The sequence below is a fragment of the Malurus melanocephalus genome, unplaced genomic scaffold, assembly GCF_030028575.1.
Source record: "Malurus melanocephalus ecotype Western Australia unplaced genomic scaffold, MMel_1.1 scaffold_1087, whole genome shotgun sequence".
Classification (NCBI taxonomy): Eukaryota; Metazoa; Chordata; class Aves; order Passeriformes; family Maluridae; genus Malurus; species Malurus melanocephalus.
This window is the reverse complement of record NW_026624319.1, coordinates 33,534-52,962: the sequence shown is the minus strand read 5'-3', so window position 1 is coordinate 52,962 and position 19,429 is coordinate 33,534. Positions and strand designations below refer to the sequence as shown.

At 43.2% G+C, this 19,429-nt stretch overlaps 1 protein-coding gene across 1 annotated transcript in view; it reads right to left on the bottom strand.

Moving 5' to 3' along the window:
- Positions 1–19,429, bottom strand: part of LOC130586159 (adhesion G-protein coupled receptor D1-like) — a gene marked incomplete at its 5' end in the record, with an annotated part of 53,712 nt that overhangs the window by 7,425 nt on the left and 26,858 nt on the right. Inside the window, one exon of the mRNA XM_057386879.1 lies at positions 17,342–17,521. Within this exon, the coding sequence (XP_057242862.1) occupies positions 17,342–17,521 (180 nt within the window). The remainder of the gene's footprint in view (positions 1–17,341; positions 17,522–19,429) is intronic.

Below are 19,429 nucleotides of genomic sequence, written 5' to 3'. Positions count from 1 at the left end.
TATCCCTGATCCTGACCCTTATCCCTGATCCTGACCCTTATCCCTGATCCTGACCCTTATCCCCAATCCTGACCCTTATCCCCAATCCTGACCCTTATCCCTGATCCTGACCCTTATCCCTGATCCTGACCCTTATCCCTGATCCTGACCCTTATCCCCGATCCTGACCCTTATCCCTTATCCCTGATCCTATTTGCCACAGCAGCACAGACCCTCAGCTGCAGCTGTGGGATTGAAGCACACCCTCAAAATGCAGTGTTGAAAACACCTCAGTGAATTCAGCCCGTGGTACAATCACAGAAAAGCCAAGAGGCACTAAAGGAAACAGTCCCTGCTTGCTGAAGGTACATTTTTGTAGAAATGATCAGATTTCTGTTTAGATGGAACCTGGGCCAGAGGGAAAGCTGTGTCAGGAGATGAATGTCCTGCCTGTGCCTTGTGCCCTGGAACAGATTAAAATACACGTGGAGAGAAATCACAGAGCGGCCTGACAGGAGACTGCTTGTAATTACAGCAAGCACAGGACAAATGAGAACTKTGTACAACACAGTTCAACGAAGAAATCTTTTAATTAAACTTAGGACAAGATGTCTYGTTCACTTCAGTGACCTGAGCACACACTTCACTATATCCTTGACTAACAGTGTGTGGTGAAGTTTGCAGAGRAGTCTGGGACAGGGAAGCATCTGGAATTTTTGGTTTGTTTTTTTTTCTGTATTGACTCATATCTCTGTATGCTTGGCCATTATTATTTCTGCATTCAATTTAATTCTGCAAGAATTTTTTTTCAGTTAGACAATGAAGGAATAGCCTAAAGCTTGAGGTTCTATTTAAATTTAAAAATGCACTTTAAAAGATACAACTTAAAAACAACTTATACAAGTTTATTTTTGTGACTCAAAGATGCTTTGGGATTTTCWTTCTCTAAGATTCGAGTTCCTCCCCAGCTCTGAGATAAATCACACAGCACTGGGGAGCTGCCAGCAGAACAGCTCTTGCCATGGGCTCTGTGCAGGTGGATTTGTAAAAGTCCCCCAGMGCCCCGGTGGCTTCAGGAAAATCCATCTGTGCAGGGTGGGGAGATGTGTGAGCTCTGCAGGGGATTGACAATGGAATCCAGTGCTCGGGGTGTCCCCTCAGCCTCCCCAGCAGGGACTGGCACACAACCAGCGACACTTCCAAAACTCTTCTTCACAAACCACCGTCCTTTCTTTTTCTCTTTTTTCCCCCAGACTCTCGATTTTTATAAACTTTTCAGTTCAAAATATAATTTTCCCCRGCTGTTTTGTTGCCAAAAGTGTTTTCATTGTTTCTCTTTGAGTCAGAGCATAAAAGGCTTCATCTGTGATTTGTACTTGGGGCAGAATAGAGTCAGGCATTCCATTTCAATATTTTTGAAACCATTCTTSCAGTYTGGATTTTCAAAAGCCTTTAACATKGCAAATGACTCATACAATTTTAAAGTTCATGTTTTAATAAAGATTGCCCTGTTTTAAGCCCAGAGTTCAGCACATGTGCAGCAGAAGTCCATATTTGAACTGCAAATACAATCCAGACAYGGGATTTTCCACGCAAAGTATTAATGTTTCATGCACACTCATTTAGAGGAGCAGCCATGTGAAGGTGAAAYTCATTTAGGACTGTCTAAGGCTCAGCTGTGCCTATGATTCAGTTAAATCTCATTAAGTCTTTTTTGAGTTTTTTTCCTAGTTATTGCACAGCTTTCTCTGCTTACATGTTTGGAATTTCATCCTATGTAGGAAATTATTAATTCGAGGTGTTTATGAGCTTTATTTACCAATCAAAGGACCCAGCTCTGTGGTTCCTGATGCTCTTTATTTTCCTTCACTTACCCCTCCCCTTCCTCCCCTTGTTCCTTTTTAATCTTTCTACTTTAGAAAAGAAAAATACTAACTGTAAAATGCTGCTGTAAAAAATCAGAACACCATTAAGGTAGCAAGGTTTAAAAAAACCTTAGATATACAAAAGTTAATGTTCCACTAGGTACATTAATTCTGACACACTGCACATACTTTATTCTTTTTTTATTCCCCTTTTTCTTTGCTACATGAATATTTTAGGAGATTAGTTCTAGTACACTAGGATATAGAACACAATCAAATAGATGTTGTTTTTGGAGAAGGAGTACTTCCCATGCATGACTGAAGCTGTGCAACCTGAAAAACATTGTCACCACCATCAATTGAGCTTTGTGCTGTCTAAAATTGGTGACGTGCAGCAATCATTTGGGGCAGGGCTGGGCTTACCTTGCAGGTACTGAGGCTCAGCCCCAGCAGCACTTCATAAACCTCACTGGAATCTTTTTTCTCGTGCCCAAATGTGTCAGAAAACAGCGTGGCCATCTACATTTCTCCTGAGTGCCCTTCTCGTGCTGTGGCCTTTGGAATGAACAGCCTGTTTGTCACCTGCACTTGTGAAAGCTCAGATATTGTCACTGCTGCATTCTCACAGCACCAGTTTGGGGAGCTTTTTGTCTTTTTGCTATAAACACACTGAGGGATCAGTCCTGGAATTAATTCACTTGGAACAAAACAAATCCAGCACAGAAGATTTCTTCTCTCCTTTCTAGAGTTTCATTTTGCCAACTTCTGTTTGTGAAGTACATACCTGTCACTGCTTATACAACTTCTGGAAAATACAAAAATACTTTGAGTCCTATTAAATTTTTATACCTGGAGTTTAATGCAAAGCCTTTGGGATAGGATTATCTGTRCACAGCCTATCTATCAATTCAGTCYMTGTTCACACTCTGCCCARCACCAAAAATCTCCTTAACTGAGCTCCAGAGGCTGCTGGAGCTGCACTCAGCAGGAGCCAGCTTGGGCAGGATCATTCAGGTGGTGGTGGTTATTGTTGTGATTATTGTGGTGATTATTCAGGTGTTGGTGATTATTGTTGTGATTATTCAGGGTTATTCAGGTGTTGGTGATTACTGTGGGTGATTATTCAGGATTATTCAGGTGTTGGTGATTATTGCTGGTGATTATTCTGGTATTGGTGATTATTGTGGGTGATTATTCAGGGTTATTCTGAGGTGTTGGGGCACAGAGCTGTAGTTGTTGCTCAGGGCTGCAGTCCCTGCCAGTTCCTGTGTGTCCCATTCACTCACTCACTCACTCACTCACTCACCCACTCACTCACTCACTCACTCACTCACCCACTCACTCACCCACTCACTCACTCACACTCACTCACTCACTCACTCACCCACTCACTCACTCACTCACCCACTCACCCACTCACTCACTCACACTCACTCACTCACTCACTCACCCACTCACTCACTCACTCACTCACCCACTCACCCANCCAAAAATCTCCTTAACTGAGCTCCAGAGGCTGCTGGAGCTGCACTCAGCAGGAGCCAGCTTGGGCAGGATCATTCAGGTGGTGGTGGTTATTGTGGTGATTATTGTGGGTGATTAGTCAGGTGTTGGTGATTATTGCTGGTGATTATTCAGGATTATTCAGGTGTTGGTGATTATTGCTGGTGATTATTCAGGATTATTCAGGTGTTGGTGATTATTGTGGGTGATTATTCAGGGTTAGTCAGGTGTTGGTGATTATTGTTGTGATTATTCAGGATTATTCTGAGGTTTTGTTGTTGGTGCTCAGGGCTGCAGTCCCTGCCAGTTCCTGTGTGCCCCATTCACTCACTGGAGCACTCGAGGCTCGATCTCCCTGGCAAAGGCCACTGCTCAGCTCCTCTGAAAATCCTTAATAAATTTTTCATCAACGCTTCTGGCAGGAACAGCATTAACTTTATCCACTAATTGCTAAGCTGTCCATTTAACATGAACTCACCCTTTCAATCTCCAGCTGAAAAAAAAAGCATTTTTCTTCCCTTTCCCTGCTCKGGGAGTTGAATTCTGATTCCTGAGAAGTGAAACCTCCTCACCAGGGATCTTTTCCCCTCAAAATTTCTTCAACTGGATTTTTTTCAGTTGCTTTTCTTTTGGCACTCAGTTCAGCGCAGGATTTTGATATCTGCTGKATCTCTTGCTGAGAGACAGGCTGTTAGGCAGCATTTTAATCCAGCTGAAATCAGTCAACAGGGGAAGAGGAGTTTTCTGAGATGGGTAATTATCAGAGCTGCATTCTCAGCCTGGCGTGTGAGGAGTAGAGGCTTCTGCACCTCGGAGATGTATTTTTATTACCAACATCACCTAAAATCATTGCAGTTACTGCAGTTACCAGGGACATTTTCCAGGAGCACAGTTGGGCCTCGCAGTTTTATTGTGAATTTTTTGCAGTTGGTGGAGCAGGGATTGCTCCCTTTGCCTCCGTTCATCTCTGCCCTTTTCCACCACTGCCCCAAGCACATTCCACATCTCACAGTGATCACAGGACCACGCTGCACCTCGCCAGAAAGACATTTCACTGCTGCAAAAGAAAACCTCATTGCTTCTGAGAAGGGGACCCTCATTCACAAATCAATTTTGCTGGTTCTATATGGAGCACTAATCCTTTTAAGACTTCTGACATTCACTTTTCTGTCATGATGCCTGCTGAAATAAGAACTAAATTCAGACCCATAAACCCAGATTATATAATCATTGGAGGAAATGCTGTCTRAAACAGAGGAAAAATCCTCCACCACAATTCACAGGAAAAGGATAGCCTGAGAAATATGTGTTTTAACCGAAATTTCTCTCTTGYTTCTTGAACTCCCTTCTAGTCACTTCCAGCAGTATCCTTTGTGTTTTATATAAAAATAAACAAATCCCCAAACACCAAACATTTCAGATGCATGACTGAAAAGAAATAATTTAGCTTCCATTTTCTCTTTGATACCAGTAATGTTCACTCACCCTGAGCTGGGAGTTGAGAGGGGCTGAGGAGCCTCGTGCAGCAATTCTGGCTGTGGCTGCAAATCAGCACACACAGTTTGCTGCTTACCTAATCTTGGGTGATTTCTAGGCAGAACTATAGCAAATTCAAAAAAAAAAAAAAACCCAAAACTAATAACGGCAGAGGCCATTTCCCATTTTCCCAAATGCTATTTGCACTTTAAAAATAATGGTGTGAAACTGAGTAAGAACTATTTACAGACCGTTCAGACCATTGGTTTCTTGTGGCTGTCATTTATAACCCAGGAAGAGGCTGCTAATTGAAAGCACTGTAGCTACAGGAAAATAAACATCTAGGCTGCAACARCAACGAAATTCAGATTGATTTTTATCACCTGAGTGGGAAGGGAGGTGGAATTGCTCCTTTTCCATCACCCTCAGTGTTTGACCGTGGCCCTCTCACCACAAACCCACAGGAAAGCATCACCTCTCACRGGCCTTCCCAAAAATCACAAACTGCCCGTGGAATCACAGCATTTGCCCAGAGTATTGGAGGTTGGGCTCAAATCACTCTCCTGCCTCAGGGATTGCAGTTTCCATTTTTGCACAAAAGCATTTTGGCTCCCTGCTTGCTGCTCATTCGTGCCTGTTGAACCTGTTCCACTCATATTAAATAATTAAGTATTCTCTGGCTCAGAGAGAGAAGGTGAACTCCACAGATTAGTCAAGGCACTCCCTGAGAGAGGAAAGTCCTACCTAATCCTTGCTTTATTAATATTTCTGAATTTATATTAAATATTCAATAGAGCAGGGACTGAAAGTCAAGTCTCACTTCAAATCCCCATCAAGCCTGACAAAATTAAGGCCACRACCAAAAATGGATCTACCTTAGGAATTTTAATACTGAGAGGGCAATTCCAGGGGCTGCAGCGCTGACTTCTGACTTGAGCACCTACGCAGGGATTTAGGAACCCACGCCTTGCTAAGGCTTCCCACAGATCAGTCACTTGTCACCTCCATTGCCTCAAAAAATACAAAAGAAAAAAAAAACACTTCTGAAAAAACAGGTACTAAACCAAAACATGTCCTTTTCCTTGTCTTTAGTGCAAGTTATTAAAAACAAATATGAAGATTAAAATGTAATATCCTTGCAAGCTGAATTTTAGGYGGTTGTGATTTCCCCAGGAAAACTGAACTTGCAGTGGGATTTTTCCATTCTTTTCCTACAGTTCCTTTCTCCTTTTTTTAACACTGATTCTCTCATTGCACTGCTGCTGAGACAGCGTTCTCTGTTTCTCCATTCCCACGGTAAGTGCTAATTTTCCTCTGAACTTTGCCATTAAGTCATCAAAGGAAATGAGAGYTTATTGTCACATTTGAAGAGTGTTCCAGATGCAGGAGTGGATGGTTTGCTGAGGAGAACCTGCACTGGTACCACAGCACAGCCCTGTCCCTGCTCTCATTCCCACAGACACGGGAACCTTCTCTGTTCTCAGTCAATCCCCATTTTCAAAAGGTGCCTGGGAGCCCACAGGGAATGAAYGGCTTTGTTGCATATTTGTGTTTTAATCTTCAGAACCCTCTTTGTGTCTGRGCTCCTTTCATGCTCTGCTTCTCCTGAAGCATCACTTGAACCTCAGGAAGAGTCCCAGTGTAGCAGAGCATGATTTCCCTTTTCCATAGCAACTGCTAAAGGAGCGTGCAGGATGAATATCTGCAGTTGGACAGACACCTCAGATGTGCCCAGAACAACCACACTGGGCAGAGGCACAGCGCTTCAGAATAAAGGATTCAGCCAGGAGAAGGCATTGTTGTGCCAGCTGATTCCCAAAACTCTCATTACCTGCCTGTTCCAAGGACAAAGACTGGAAATGTCTCCAAGGGCCAGATCCTGCCTGTGGCTGCACTGGAGCACAGATGTGAGCTGCTCTTTTCYCCCAACATTTACAATCAATTATTTCTTCCACTCCAGCCCCCAGTGTTTCACTCTTGTTCCGAGCTCCAGTGCAGGATTCCTTCCCTCTCCTGACAATTTCTGTGCAGACTGTCCCTGGGAATATTGTCACTGTGAGGCACGAAYCCACATCAGCCCAACCCTCACTGCTCTGGACTGGCTAAACCTCTGCAAGTCATCTCGAAACAATATTCTGGAAATTAGTCTTATTGTGCTATTTRCAGCCATCTCCATCTTTTTTATGGCTGTTACATCATGGGGTGAAAACCTCTGTTTTCCCAGCAGTAAACGGAGATGGCAGAGCCAGTGCTGATAAAGAGGGATTGCCAAATTACACAAGTTCTGCAAAGAACCTCATGGAGTTCCCTTTTCCTTCCATAACAGGATGTGAAGGAGGATCTCACGTGATTGGAATATTGATATGGAAGGGCACAGCTTGCTCAGAAAGGACTGCAGGGAAAAAGAAAGGGTGCATCAAACACACAGACAGGCTCAAAGAGAGAGAAATCACATGCAGCAACCTTTCAAAAACCTCTGTGCAAAGAGAAAGCCAAAGGAAGCAGAGGAGTGTGGCAGTGCACATCTCTAGTTTCACTTGCCATACCAGCAGGATAAGGTGAATGGGGCTTTTTTTCCCCAAAAATCTCAAGAGTTGTCCAAAGCATAGGATTAGATGTTAGCATAGAACCAACTTCATTTAATTAATTATAACAATAATGAAACAGTTCATAGACCTGTTTTCAAAACTTACAAAGCTGCAGTCAGTGATGAAAACCCATTATGATTAATTTTGTTTTTCTTACTCTGGGATGTCAAACCAGAAACATCATATGCTGAAAATGTTAAGTAACCCCTACTCTGCGCTCCATCATGTTGGGGTTTGAGTTTCCAAGAAAAGTGTGGTCCTTTGGAGAGGCAGGAGGCAAACACCAAAAGTTCCTGATAATCCAGAAAAGGTGGCCTGTCAGAAATGGCACAGGCTCCAATCTGTCATTTCCTAAACTGTCCTTGTAGGAATATCAAGCTTTTCAAGAGACAAAAAACTTCTGAGTGAGTTACTCCCTGAAGAGACTCAAATCTCCATCACCAAACGCTTTTACCAGTAAAAGTGATTGTATTCTACACACATTTCAGGATTGTCAGAGGCAATTACACAGTGATTTACCAACCCTGAGCTCAAAGTGGCAACAAACTCCACAGCCTGATGGTTCTGGAACTCTCGGGAAAAGCATCCATAGCTTTGGCAAATATTCCTGGCTGTTAGCTTSGAGTCAGTGGGACCCACATTTTAATTTAGGATGACAAAGCAACAATCATATCAAATCGTGCAGAAAATTTATGTGGAATAACATTCACCCCCCGAGGAGCTGARTTCTGAAAATGATCTCTTGACCCAAACAGTCTGGGTGACCCTCAATTATGCAAAGGTACCAACAGAACAATTTCCATGGCAACGGTGGCAGCGAACAGCAAAGCAATGAAGGTCAGGAAYGAAGGGAGGGAGAAAAGTCATTTTCTGTGTAATGGTTCGTGTGAGCTTTAACTGCAGCAGTGGCAAAGAAATGACAGCGTCTGCTTTGATCTGCTGTGTCAAACGCACCAGTGGGAACAGGACCAGGGCTGCAGGGATTGCTGGGGCTTGGATTTGCAGCAATCCAAACCCTCTGCCTTGCTGGGCTTGGCCTTGCTGGGCTCGGCCTTGCTGGGCTCGGCCTTGCTGGGCTCAGCCTTGTGAGCTCGGCCTTGCTGGGCTCTGCCTGCTGGGCTCTGCCTGCTGGGCTCGGCCTTGCTGAGCTCTGCCTTGTTGGGCTCTGCCTTGTGAGCTCTGCCTTGCTGGGCTCGGCCTTGCTGAGCTCTGCCTTGCTGGGCTCTGCTTTGGGAAAACCAAACTGCACAAAGCCATGCTGGCACGTGAGGAGCTGCTGGCTGCCTAAGCTGGCCTAAAGAGGCCAGGCCAGGTCAGGCTTTAGAGAGTCTGTCAAAGTTAATGCCATGGCTGATGCTGAATTCCTTCCCAGTGCATTTTCGGTTTTTTGGGACAATTTCACATCCCTTTCTTTAGCAAGCTGCTGCTGCACCGGAGTACAATTGCTTTCCAGATGCATTACAAAATGAAAAATAGACTCTGGGGTCATTTATTTATTTAAATTTCTCAGCTGAGGATTTGCTAATTGTCTTGTTCTGCACAGACAATAAGTCATGACACACTTCTTTATGCAGCTCCATACATATTTATATCATACATATTTATATCATACATATTTATATCATACATATTTATATCAATCTTATTGCTCCTGACTCCTTTGAGCAAGGAGTCTGAACCATTACTATATAAACTCACATGAGGACACCCAAAGCTCCTTTGTTCTGCTGCTGTACTCAGCTATTCCCGAGGTTTTTAATGTTGTTATTATTGAAATCAGACAACTGACTGGGGAGAGAGGCTGGAGAGGCTACATGGGACTGACTGGGGATAAGAAACAGAGTAAAAACCACGGTTTTACCATGGGGTGGTTATAGCACCTCACTTTCAAAACCTCACTATTCCTCCTGTTCTGGTATTTTCAGTTATCATCTGACTTAACTGCCTTTTTCATTATTTCTAATATTGCTGCAGAAAAAAGTGCTTTTTATTCAGTTTCTATCTCACATCTTTTTCAGCTGAAAGGAGTTGGGAATAATGCTCAATTTATATTTCCAGAACACCTGTAACATAAATACTTTTAATAGCATTTTACTACTTACCTGAAAACAGCATCTAAAAGTTTTAAAATATTTTTGATAGTAAGTATCTTTTCTTTATTGCAATTACCCGTATTTCCCATTTGTTTAATTTTATTTTCAGAGTGCTTTATTGGGAAAACATGTAAATCACACTTAGCTGAGAGCTGTGTCAGGCTGAGCAGTGATTTACAAATTGCCCAGAGCTCTGCACAACACACATGTTTAAATAACATTTATATTCTGCAATGCCATAACTGTAATATTTGTTCTTTTTGTTTTGCATAGAGCTGACACACAGTTCCAGGATTATAAATTGGAGCCAAGGCTGCAAATGAAGCAAATCAAGCAAACCCTTGAGGTTRCTGCTGTTCACAGGGAATTGTCCATTTTGTGATGAACAACCACATTTAATTGTTGCTCTGGTACCAAACTGTGACACACAGCCCCATCCGCCTCCACCAGCACTTCCATGGCTTAAAATCAGATATTAAAAATTGGAAACTAAATCCATCTAGGACTTGTTAAAAACAAATTAATGTGAACTTGAAAGCTATCGATTTTCAAAACCTGAAAGCTTCTGCYGTTATAATTCTAGAAGAAAAGGAGACAAGTTATCCTTTAGACAACTTTGGGATCAGGGAGGGGAGCAGGGGGGTGACACCACCCACACTTTGTGCTCAGATGTCTCAATATCACATTGGTAACAACATCCTTGACCTGAATCCCCTCTGTCTGCCACAAAGGACACATCAGGATGATCCACCCTCAGGCACGGGGCCAGCAGAGAGTTTTGTTCTCATTAAATGCTCCATAAACCCTGGTTTGCCTTAAGGACACCCCATGTGAACAGAGAACCCTCAGGCTCTGCAGAGGACACGTCACCCCTGCAGGGACAGCCCTGGGAATGCATCAGGGACTGATGGGATGGGATCAGGAAATGGATCCAACCATGGATCAATAAACAAACACATTCTAGACAAAGTGAAAAATAGCTGCAGAGTGGCCTGGACCCTTCCCTTCATGCCCAATTCTGGACCCTTCCCTCCCATCCCAATTCTGGTACCCTTCCCTCCATCCCCAATTCTGGTACCCTTCCCTCCCATCCCCAATTCTGGTACCCTTCCCTTCATCCCCAATTCTGGTACCCTTCCCCTTCCGTCCCAATTCTGGACCCTTCCCTCCATCCCCAATTCCAGTACCCTTCCCTCCCATCCCCAATTCTGGTACCCTTCCCTCCATCCCCAATTCTGGTACCCTTCCCTTCATCACCAATTCTGGTACCCTTCCCTTCCATCCCCAATTCCATCCCCAATTCTGGTACCCTTCCCCTCCATCCCCAATTCTGGGACCCTTCCCTTCATCCCCAATTCTGGTACCCTTCCCTTCCATCCCAATTCTGGGACCCTTCCCTCCATCCCCAATTCTGGTGTGCTCACAGCAAGGTTTCATCACAGGGATTAATAACCAAGTTGGAATAAACCTTATTCTATCCTGACATTCAGACACGAAAACAAACTTGCCTAAGCATCTCTAATGAAAATTGTTTTATCTTTATCTTTAGAAAAACCAGCACCTCTTAACTGACTCAGAAGTTTTCCAGTGTATTTTGTCTTACTGCCCTTGCTAACAGAAAGAAATAAGCACAAGTATCAGAGCTGCTCGTTCCTTTGGAGCCAAACCCAACAGGCCCTGGGGCTGCAAATGCTGCTGAAGGCATAATGACAGACAGAAAACTATTCCCACGGAGGACAAGTTTGGCTCAGGAGACAACCACGAGCAAAATGAGCTGTGGAAGGGCTCCCAATGTCCCCTGATGCAGCTCAGCCATCAGACAGGGCTGGCTGTCACTCCTGGCAGCAGAATCAGCCCTGACACAAACGGCACCACACTCTAAAAGCTCTGCAGATCCCCACCTCATCAGATCCATCACCTTGCAGCTCCCCTCCCAGAGCAAGATTAAAGAGATTTGATTTTTTCATCGGTTTAAGCCCGTCCCTGTTTGCAGAGCAGCCTCCTTTCTGCATCTGTGCTTTACATACATTTAATTTTGTGATCCTGCTCCCCAAATGAACAATCCCAGCATGGGCTGGAGCTTTCCTGCAGTGCTGTGACTCTCAGCATCTGCAGCAGAGAAAGCACCACCATTGCTGTCWTTATGGGCTCTACAAGATTAGCACTTCCCCATTAATACCCTCATTGGCAACATTCAAACCCGTGTTATTTTTAGTGTAAAACCCTGAGCCGAATAAGGAGATGCCCAAACTGCATTTGTATTTGTCATATTCAATGAGCCAAAAATTTAATTAGGCTGAAGACATTATCACTGGCAGCAGCAYTTCAGCTCACAAGTTGTCACTGCTTCATACTTGGAGTTTAATTATTTCCTTTATTGCCAGTCAACTCTGCTGCTTCCAGGAGTTTCTTGAGGTGCATCACTCATGCTGCTTTGAAGCCATGTTCAATGAACACGATTCCTCACACACACTGGGAAATGTGCAGAAAATGCTTTGCTGAGAGCAGAATTGCCTGTGACTGCTCTGCCTGACACGTGGCTCTCCTGCACAAACAGAAGCAGCTCTTTCCTCTCTCAGCAGCGCTCACAACGCGTGCTCTCTGTCTCATCTGCACCAGAGAGGCTTTTCCAGTGCTGTGCATTCTGAATCCCTGTACACYTGCACAACAGTTTCCAGACTGTAACTTGCTCCTCGCCCCTTGTGGAAGGAGATTTAAAATAAAATTCTCTAAAGGTATCACAAAGAGGTGGAATTCAGCTATGGAGATGATGGGATCGCTTTGGCAGGACAGCTCTGGTGAGAGCTTCAAGCAATGCTGTGATTGACAAGTACATTCTGTGAAAATGAACAGCTGGGAATAATCCTCAGCATGAGGAGTCTTTGGACACCAAAGGACACAAAACAGGAAGGGAATCACGAGAGCAAAACCAACAAACAGTSAGTGTTTGCAGAATGCTGGCTGATGTCACAGCAGCAGAGCTGTGAGCGCTGACTCCCAGGATTTGGACGGGCAGGAGGTGACGGTGCTGGAAGGCTGGAGCAGTGTTTATAAACACAGAAAACAGCGAGGCAGTGAGGAATGGATCAGTGATTAAATGGATGAGCAATTTGCCACAGCACACGGTGCTGCAGGGTGTAATGGATGGCTTTGCAAAACGCTTTGGAACGGCCAATTACCGACCAAACCCTGCAGATGCACCGGGAGCTGCGGCAGGACACCGCTCTTGGATTTGCACCTGTCAAAGGAAATGCTTTCTGGACAGCTTTGCTTTTTTCCTAAATAACCAAACTAAGGAATAGATTTGCATTAAACCCACAGACTCTCATTTCAGTTTCATGTGAAGGGGTTTATATAATTCAGAAGGAACTAACACAGCAGCTTACATGACTTGCTCACTGTGCTGAGGTTTTCTTGAAGCYCTGTTTTGCTTCCATTCACTGCAGCTAGTGCCATTTGTTCCAATTTTCACTCATTAACTAAACAGCAAACATATTTTTCCAATGGAGAACTGTTTCAGTATTTCACTGAGTGAAGACTGAGCTTTGAGGGACGAAGAAAATAATAAAAGAACAGGGTAAAAGGCTAAGAAATATTTCTAATTTTGCTGTAATTGCTTTCTCCATGGATGATTATGATAGCTATCACTTCTGGTTCACTGACTGCTGAAGTGTACAGTTTATAAAAAAGACAGAAATTTTTCCAACTCATTGGACCATTTCAGAGTAAGCAGTAAGAATGTATTCAGTAAGGGTTGGACTTGGCAGTTTGTTCAGGAAAAGTTAATGAAACTGTCTCTTGTGGACAATGCAATGCAGAATGAGCTGCCTGGGAAATCACAGGGGATGGCTGAACGTGGGGTCTGTGCTTCTAAACTAAAACCACTATTCCTCAACATGCTGGGCATTTCCTCCTCTGCTAYAATTAAACATCAGTCAGTGCAAAACAGATCTTAGAGAACTGCATTGTACTTTACCCTTGTAATTGAGGGAACTCAGGTAGTGAAATTATTGCCTGTGATCGGTGCAATCAGRCAAGAGCTCTGCCCACAGGGAGTGAAATGTGCCCGTTTCTAACACTGCCACATTTTCTCACTGCAACACAAAGGAACTTCCCATGCAAAAAGCAATGAGACTTGGAAAAGGTACAGCAGTAAGCAACAACAAAAAAAAAGTGTTAAAGGCCCTATAAGTTAATGAATGCACTGAGCAGAGTTAAGTCTAGACACAGCAGAAATAAGTAAGAAAAAGAGTTCAAATGGTTCGTAACTCAGAGATGCAATCATGTGCCTTTTCAAGCACATGAGCAATTCCATTAAACTAATCTGCTTTAATTGCATTAAGATTAGAGAGTCCACTCATATGCGTAAACTCAAACATATGATTAGTTATGACCCTAAAAAAAGAATGGATAAYTCAAACAAATGCTGTATGTATGCATGTAAATGTTTCAAGGTATTAGAGTCAGCATTCCATAAAGTAAAACATTTAAATTAACTTTCTGGCAGAAAATCTGTTCCCTGGATGCAAAACATTGTCATTAAGCCACAACAGAATTATTGCTCAAAATTATTTTGCTGAGAGTCAATAGCAAATCCTCCAATGAAAGGTTCATGTACAATCAATCACAACCAAAGGAAAGGTTCAGATTCTRTAGATGTGTTCGATATGATTAAAAAACAATACAAAAAGATGTTCTTAAGTAAATTCAAGTAATAAATAGGAGATGATAATAATTCTTTGCTCAGCTCTTTCTGCTCTTGCAGAATTAAAGTTTCAGATACTAAAAAAGGAGCTCTTTKCACACACAGAAGAATTACAACAGTGACCAAACACTTGCAGTTCGGCCTGCCACAGGAGTCCATTATGCATTAATTAGTGTCTCTGAGCATGAACTCTTTAATTATATTCATTCTGCCTTAAATTATTGGCTATTTTGCAGTTCATGTATCATAAAAACTTACTCCTTTATGTTGCTTCCTAAATTTGATTTAGGGCCACTATTTTTATTTACTTTGAACTAACAAATGACCACAGCAGTAGCTCTGAAACCAGAAATAGATGTTCAGTAAATTATTCTGATGTCTCCTCTGTGACAAGCGACATCTGAACCCGGAGAGGTCAATAAGCCAATAACTGCACTTTGTTCCAGGGGAGATGTGAATGGGGAAGATGATTAATAAACTAATTTCATGACAAAAAAGGGGATTTTGTTCCCATGGTGACATGGTGACAATCCTTCCTGCCACCCCAAAATCGCCTCGTGCCAGGTTCACCTGGCTGTGTGCTGGTGAGAAGGGATTGATAACCCCTCTTGAACACAGCACCACTGATAAACACAGAACCCACTGATAAACACAGCTCTCACTGACAAACACAGAACACACTGATGATGAACACAGAACACACTGATGATGAACACAGCACCACTGATGAACACAGCACCCACTGACAATGAACACAGCACCACAGATGAACACAGAACACACTGATGAACAGCTCTCACTGACAAACACAGCTCTGACAAACACAGCTCTCAGGGCCCTGCAGTCCAGGCTCACATTACACAAAGCGCTTTGCAGCCTTCAGGGATTCCTCCCTGAGCCACTTGAACTTGTTGATACAAAAACAACCTTGCAGTCCTTGCTGACAGTAACCTCAGAGAAAATACAGCGCTTTCTGTTTTTGTGATTTCTCTGWGCTGTGAGAGTGATTGGCTTTGCTGTGCTCATCCACCCTCTCGGGTTAACAACCTGTAATCAGCACCAGGAGCTTTTCATGCTTGGAGCCGTGGGGATTTCACACCATGGAAAACACTTCCCATGCACCTGTCACATCAGAACCCTGCTCTGCTTTGTTCTCTTCTATTTTGGAAAATGTACAGAAGGATTTCTCACTGCACATATAAACCCAGTGCTACAAACCCTTATAATTATCTTTTTTTCCAATAGATCAGTTACTTTCTCCATGGCATCCTCTGTACATAAAATGCCAATTCATCATGCCTCACTGCTRTGTTAAATCAGGGGATAAATACTACCCAGGATCTGATTTGAACATGTATTTATGCTCTTCTCATTTCAAACTCCTTTTGAGGTCCCAATTCTGTAATGGTATCTACAGAAGAGTTATTCTCTATGTTCTGTTTACCTTCTATCGTATTTTGTTGACCTTATTTAGTTCTGTGAGGAAAAGTGTTCTATCAGAGAATATTTCCACTTAATAACTTAATGATTTAATGTTTTCAGATGTATCATCCCTCTGATTCTCATTTTTCTCCACTTTCCTCGCTGTAACTTTGGTTAGGTCAAATGCTGCAATGTCAGAAYTCCTTGGCACACAGAGCATCTCTGMGCCAGGGCACCTGGAGGAGTCACATTTGCAGTGCAGAGCTGCACCATCCCAAAGCTACAGCTGATAATGTTTGGATAAGAACACATACTGCTCATTAAATGGATTGCATCGTATTCCCAGACCCATTATTCATAAATTGATTTACTTATGTGCACACACATAGTTTAAAAAGAAGCAATTTGTATTAATGTGCAGGGCACACTGTGCATTGAACCAATTCCTTGTGACACAGTAAAATACCCGAGTACATGGAGCCATCTCTGCAGCTCCTCTTGCACTGATGGAGCTGTTCCTTTGTCTCCACACTCGTAACAGTCCAGAAAAATTGCCATTGACAATACACAGGTATTTGCTTCCTAAGTTTCTCTATTTCCTCTGTATTTCTGAAGGTCACAGGAACCCAGCCAAACCTGAAACAATCATTTTAATTCCCAGTCTTCTCATTTCACTACAGTGTAATTATCTTATAGATTTTTCTGTAGACTTATTTACAGTTTTTCTTTCCTGTTGGGTAAGTATACAATAACGAAACTAACTTCAATTAGGTAACTGTCATCAATATTTAAAACTTAATGGTATTTTCAAAATTACGTAAGTAATCCAAGCATAAAAMTTTTTCTTTATGATACCATTTCAGAACAGTGGCACCAAATCCTTATCATGCAATAGCCTGTGCCTCAGAAACATTAAAAGCAAGCCATCATCACATTTTTCTTCTATCTAAATTCCATATTCCTTTATTTATATAYGCTGTCATTTCTATATTTGGACTAAAGAATCTTTAAGAGATACGAAATGGAATATTCAGCATCTTAATTTAGCCTCAATAYATTATCTTCTTAGCTACTCACATGCAATCTTATATATTTCAGAAATCAGCATTTGTCCTTGTGCATTCAGAGGTAGCTTTGTGTCTGCCTTACATTTCCCCTCCAGCCTGGCCAGTGCTATTTTAAAGATGATTCACTCTTGGACCCACATTCCCAAGAGGCTCAGGGCACTGTGATATAAAACCCCACTTGAATTCAGRCACAGTTTAAATCCAGCATAAGTCTGTGTGCTTCACAGTATCAAGAGAGTCTTAAAGATAAGCACATGCCTAAATACTGTGCTGAGCTGGGACTAAGGAGCAAGGTCTGTCCTTAGAAGGAGCTGAGTACTTGCAATAACCCAGTGTGGATTGTGATGTCTGTGAAATTTCGCTTCTGACTCGAGCAGAAAGAGGAAAGGCTCCATTAATAAAAGGGAAAATCATGAATCAGCAAGTGCTGGAGACTCTAATAAGCAGGGAAACACTTCAGCTCCAGGCTTCATCCTGTGCAGCATTCAGCTCTAATAAAATACAGGTTAACTGCCTGCATTCAAGTGGGTGAAACCTTCAACAGTATTTGCTTTTAATTGAAGAGGAATGTTCTGSGAGAAGTCCACATACAACACTGCCAGTGTGAGATTCTTGTTRTAATAGAATTTCAATCAGAACTTACTTGAAGGCATTGGCATCTCCATGGACCTTGTAGTTGTCTGCACTGATTCTGGAGATCACTCTTGTGACTGCAATGAGAATGCCAATATTGACCTGGAAAAAAAGGAACAAGGTTTGGTCAGGAAAGCGTGTTCTGGCTGTGTCCAGGAGGGTGTTGTACAAACCCARCAGGAAACAGAGACTCTGTGTTGCATTTATTTGGCAAAAGAGGTTTTCAGGGCTGGACTGGTGTCCTTTGCCCCTTGTCCATGATTTCCATCCCCACAGTGGGAACTCTCGCTTTTCTCTTTCCTCCAGGAGCAGCCCTTTTCCCTTTAGGAGCAGTCTGGGTTGGTACATTGCTTCACAGCCAAAGTGCTCAGGATTTTACTGCACAAACAAATGCCAGAATTGTCTGTGCCAGCTGACAAATCCAGAACTCTGAGAATTCCATCACGAGTTCCCGTGTCCACATTCTCTTTGGATTTGTGCTGGCATGGGCACACACTCAGAGAGACCTTTCCTGCCACACYTCAGGTGTCCAAGCCCTGTTTCTTACCAAAGTCTGCTTGCAATTTAGGCACAAGACTATTTTAAAGTAGCAATGAGAAAAATATGTTAAGCCTGAACTCTGCTCTTCAAAGGCTCTGCTCTTTTTGATGTCAGGYCTGGCAGAAACATCAATAAAATGAAAAGAATTCCCGACAGAAAAGTGGGAAATCTTGAAAAGACTAACACTGAAAATGTTCAACAAAGGAAAGTTTGTACTGGAGTCACAGGTGAAGGAAGAAGGAAATCTTTATCACTTAAAGGAAATGTGGCAAAGACTGTCTTGCTGTGCAAAGACCCTGGGTTTAAAGAAATAAAAAGGTAGAGAATGTGAAGGTGAAAGACATGTTTTTCCCTTCCTCTCCAAAGCTGCACATCAACTACAAAGCATCAAGAACAAGGGTAGAAAAAACTATCCTGAACTACTGAACAAAAAGAAAGAGAAGACTYCAAAAAAGAAGTGCCATTCTTCAGTTAAAACTCAACAATCATACTCTACTTTGACATAAATATTCTAATTCTGCATTGGTACATAAAAATATGAATAAATACTATAAGGAACTTAGTAAATCATATATAATCAGCAGGTTTAGGGGAGATAATATTATTTTATATATTGAGTGTTGATAGGCAAGTACCAGTTGAAGTCAGTGCTGGCAGTGCCAGCCTGGGTTCCCATCTGAGGACACAAAGCTGTCCCCACAGCGCAGAACTGAGAGCAATAWGCTCATGAAAATCATCCAGCTGCATAAAAATCTGTTTATCTGAAAGATGTGTAAAAAAACCACCAGGAAAATAACTATTTACAGGGAAAACAATAGAGAGGACTGGCTGCTGCAGCCCAGCATCTCCCTGTGCAATGGATTGTTCCTGTCACAGCACAGCCACTGCTCAGCTACACAGATGCTTTCTGCAGAATTTCCCCAGTTCTGCCATGTCTGTGCAAACACACCAAGGCAGCAGATGGCCAAAAACAAACAGAGCCTTCTGCCAGAACTTTCAATGGCTTGTGTCGAAAATTCAGGTGCTCTGTCAAGTCCAGCATTGTCCAGCCCTGTCCCAGCCCTGTCACTGTCCCAGCTCTGTCACTGTCCCAGCCCTGTCACTGTCCCAGCACTGTCACTGTCCCAGCCCTGTCACTGTCCCAGCACTGTCACTGTCCCAGCACTGTCACTGTCCAGCACTGTCACTGTCCCAGCCCTGTCACTGTCCCAGCACTGTCACTGTCCCAGCCCTGTCACTGTCCCAGCACTGGCACTGTCCCAGCACTGTCACTGTCCCAGCCCTGTCACTGTCCCAGCCCTGTCACTGTCCCAGCACTGGCACTGTCCCAGCACTGTCACTGTCCCAGCACTGTCACTGTCCCAGCCCTGTCCCAGCACTGTTCCACCCCATTCCCAGCACAGTCCCAGCCCTGTCCCAGCCCTGTCACTCTCCCAGCTCTGTCCCAGGCCGTTCCCACTGCTGGCTGCCCTCTCTGCTGTGCCCATCCTCCCTGGGCACTCACAAACATTCCAAGCCCCACTGGGATGGGATCAGGCTCTCAGCTTTTTCTGCAGCG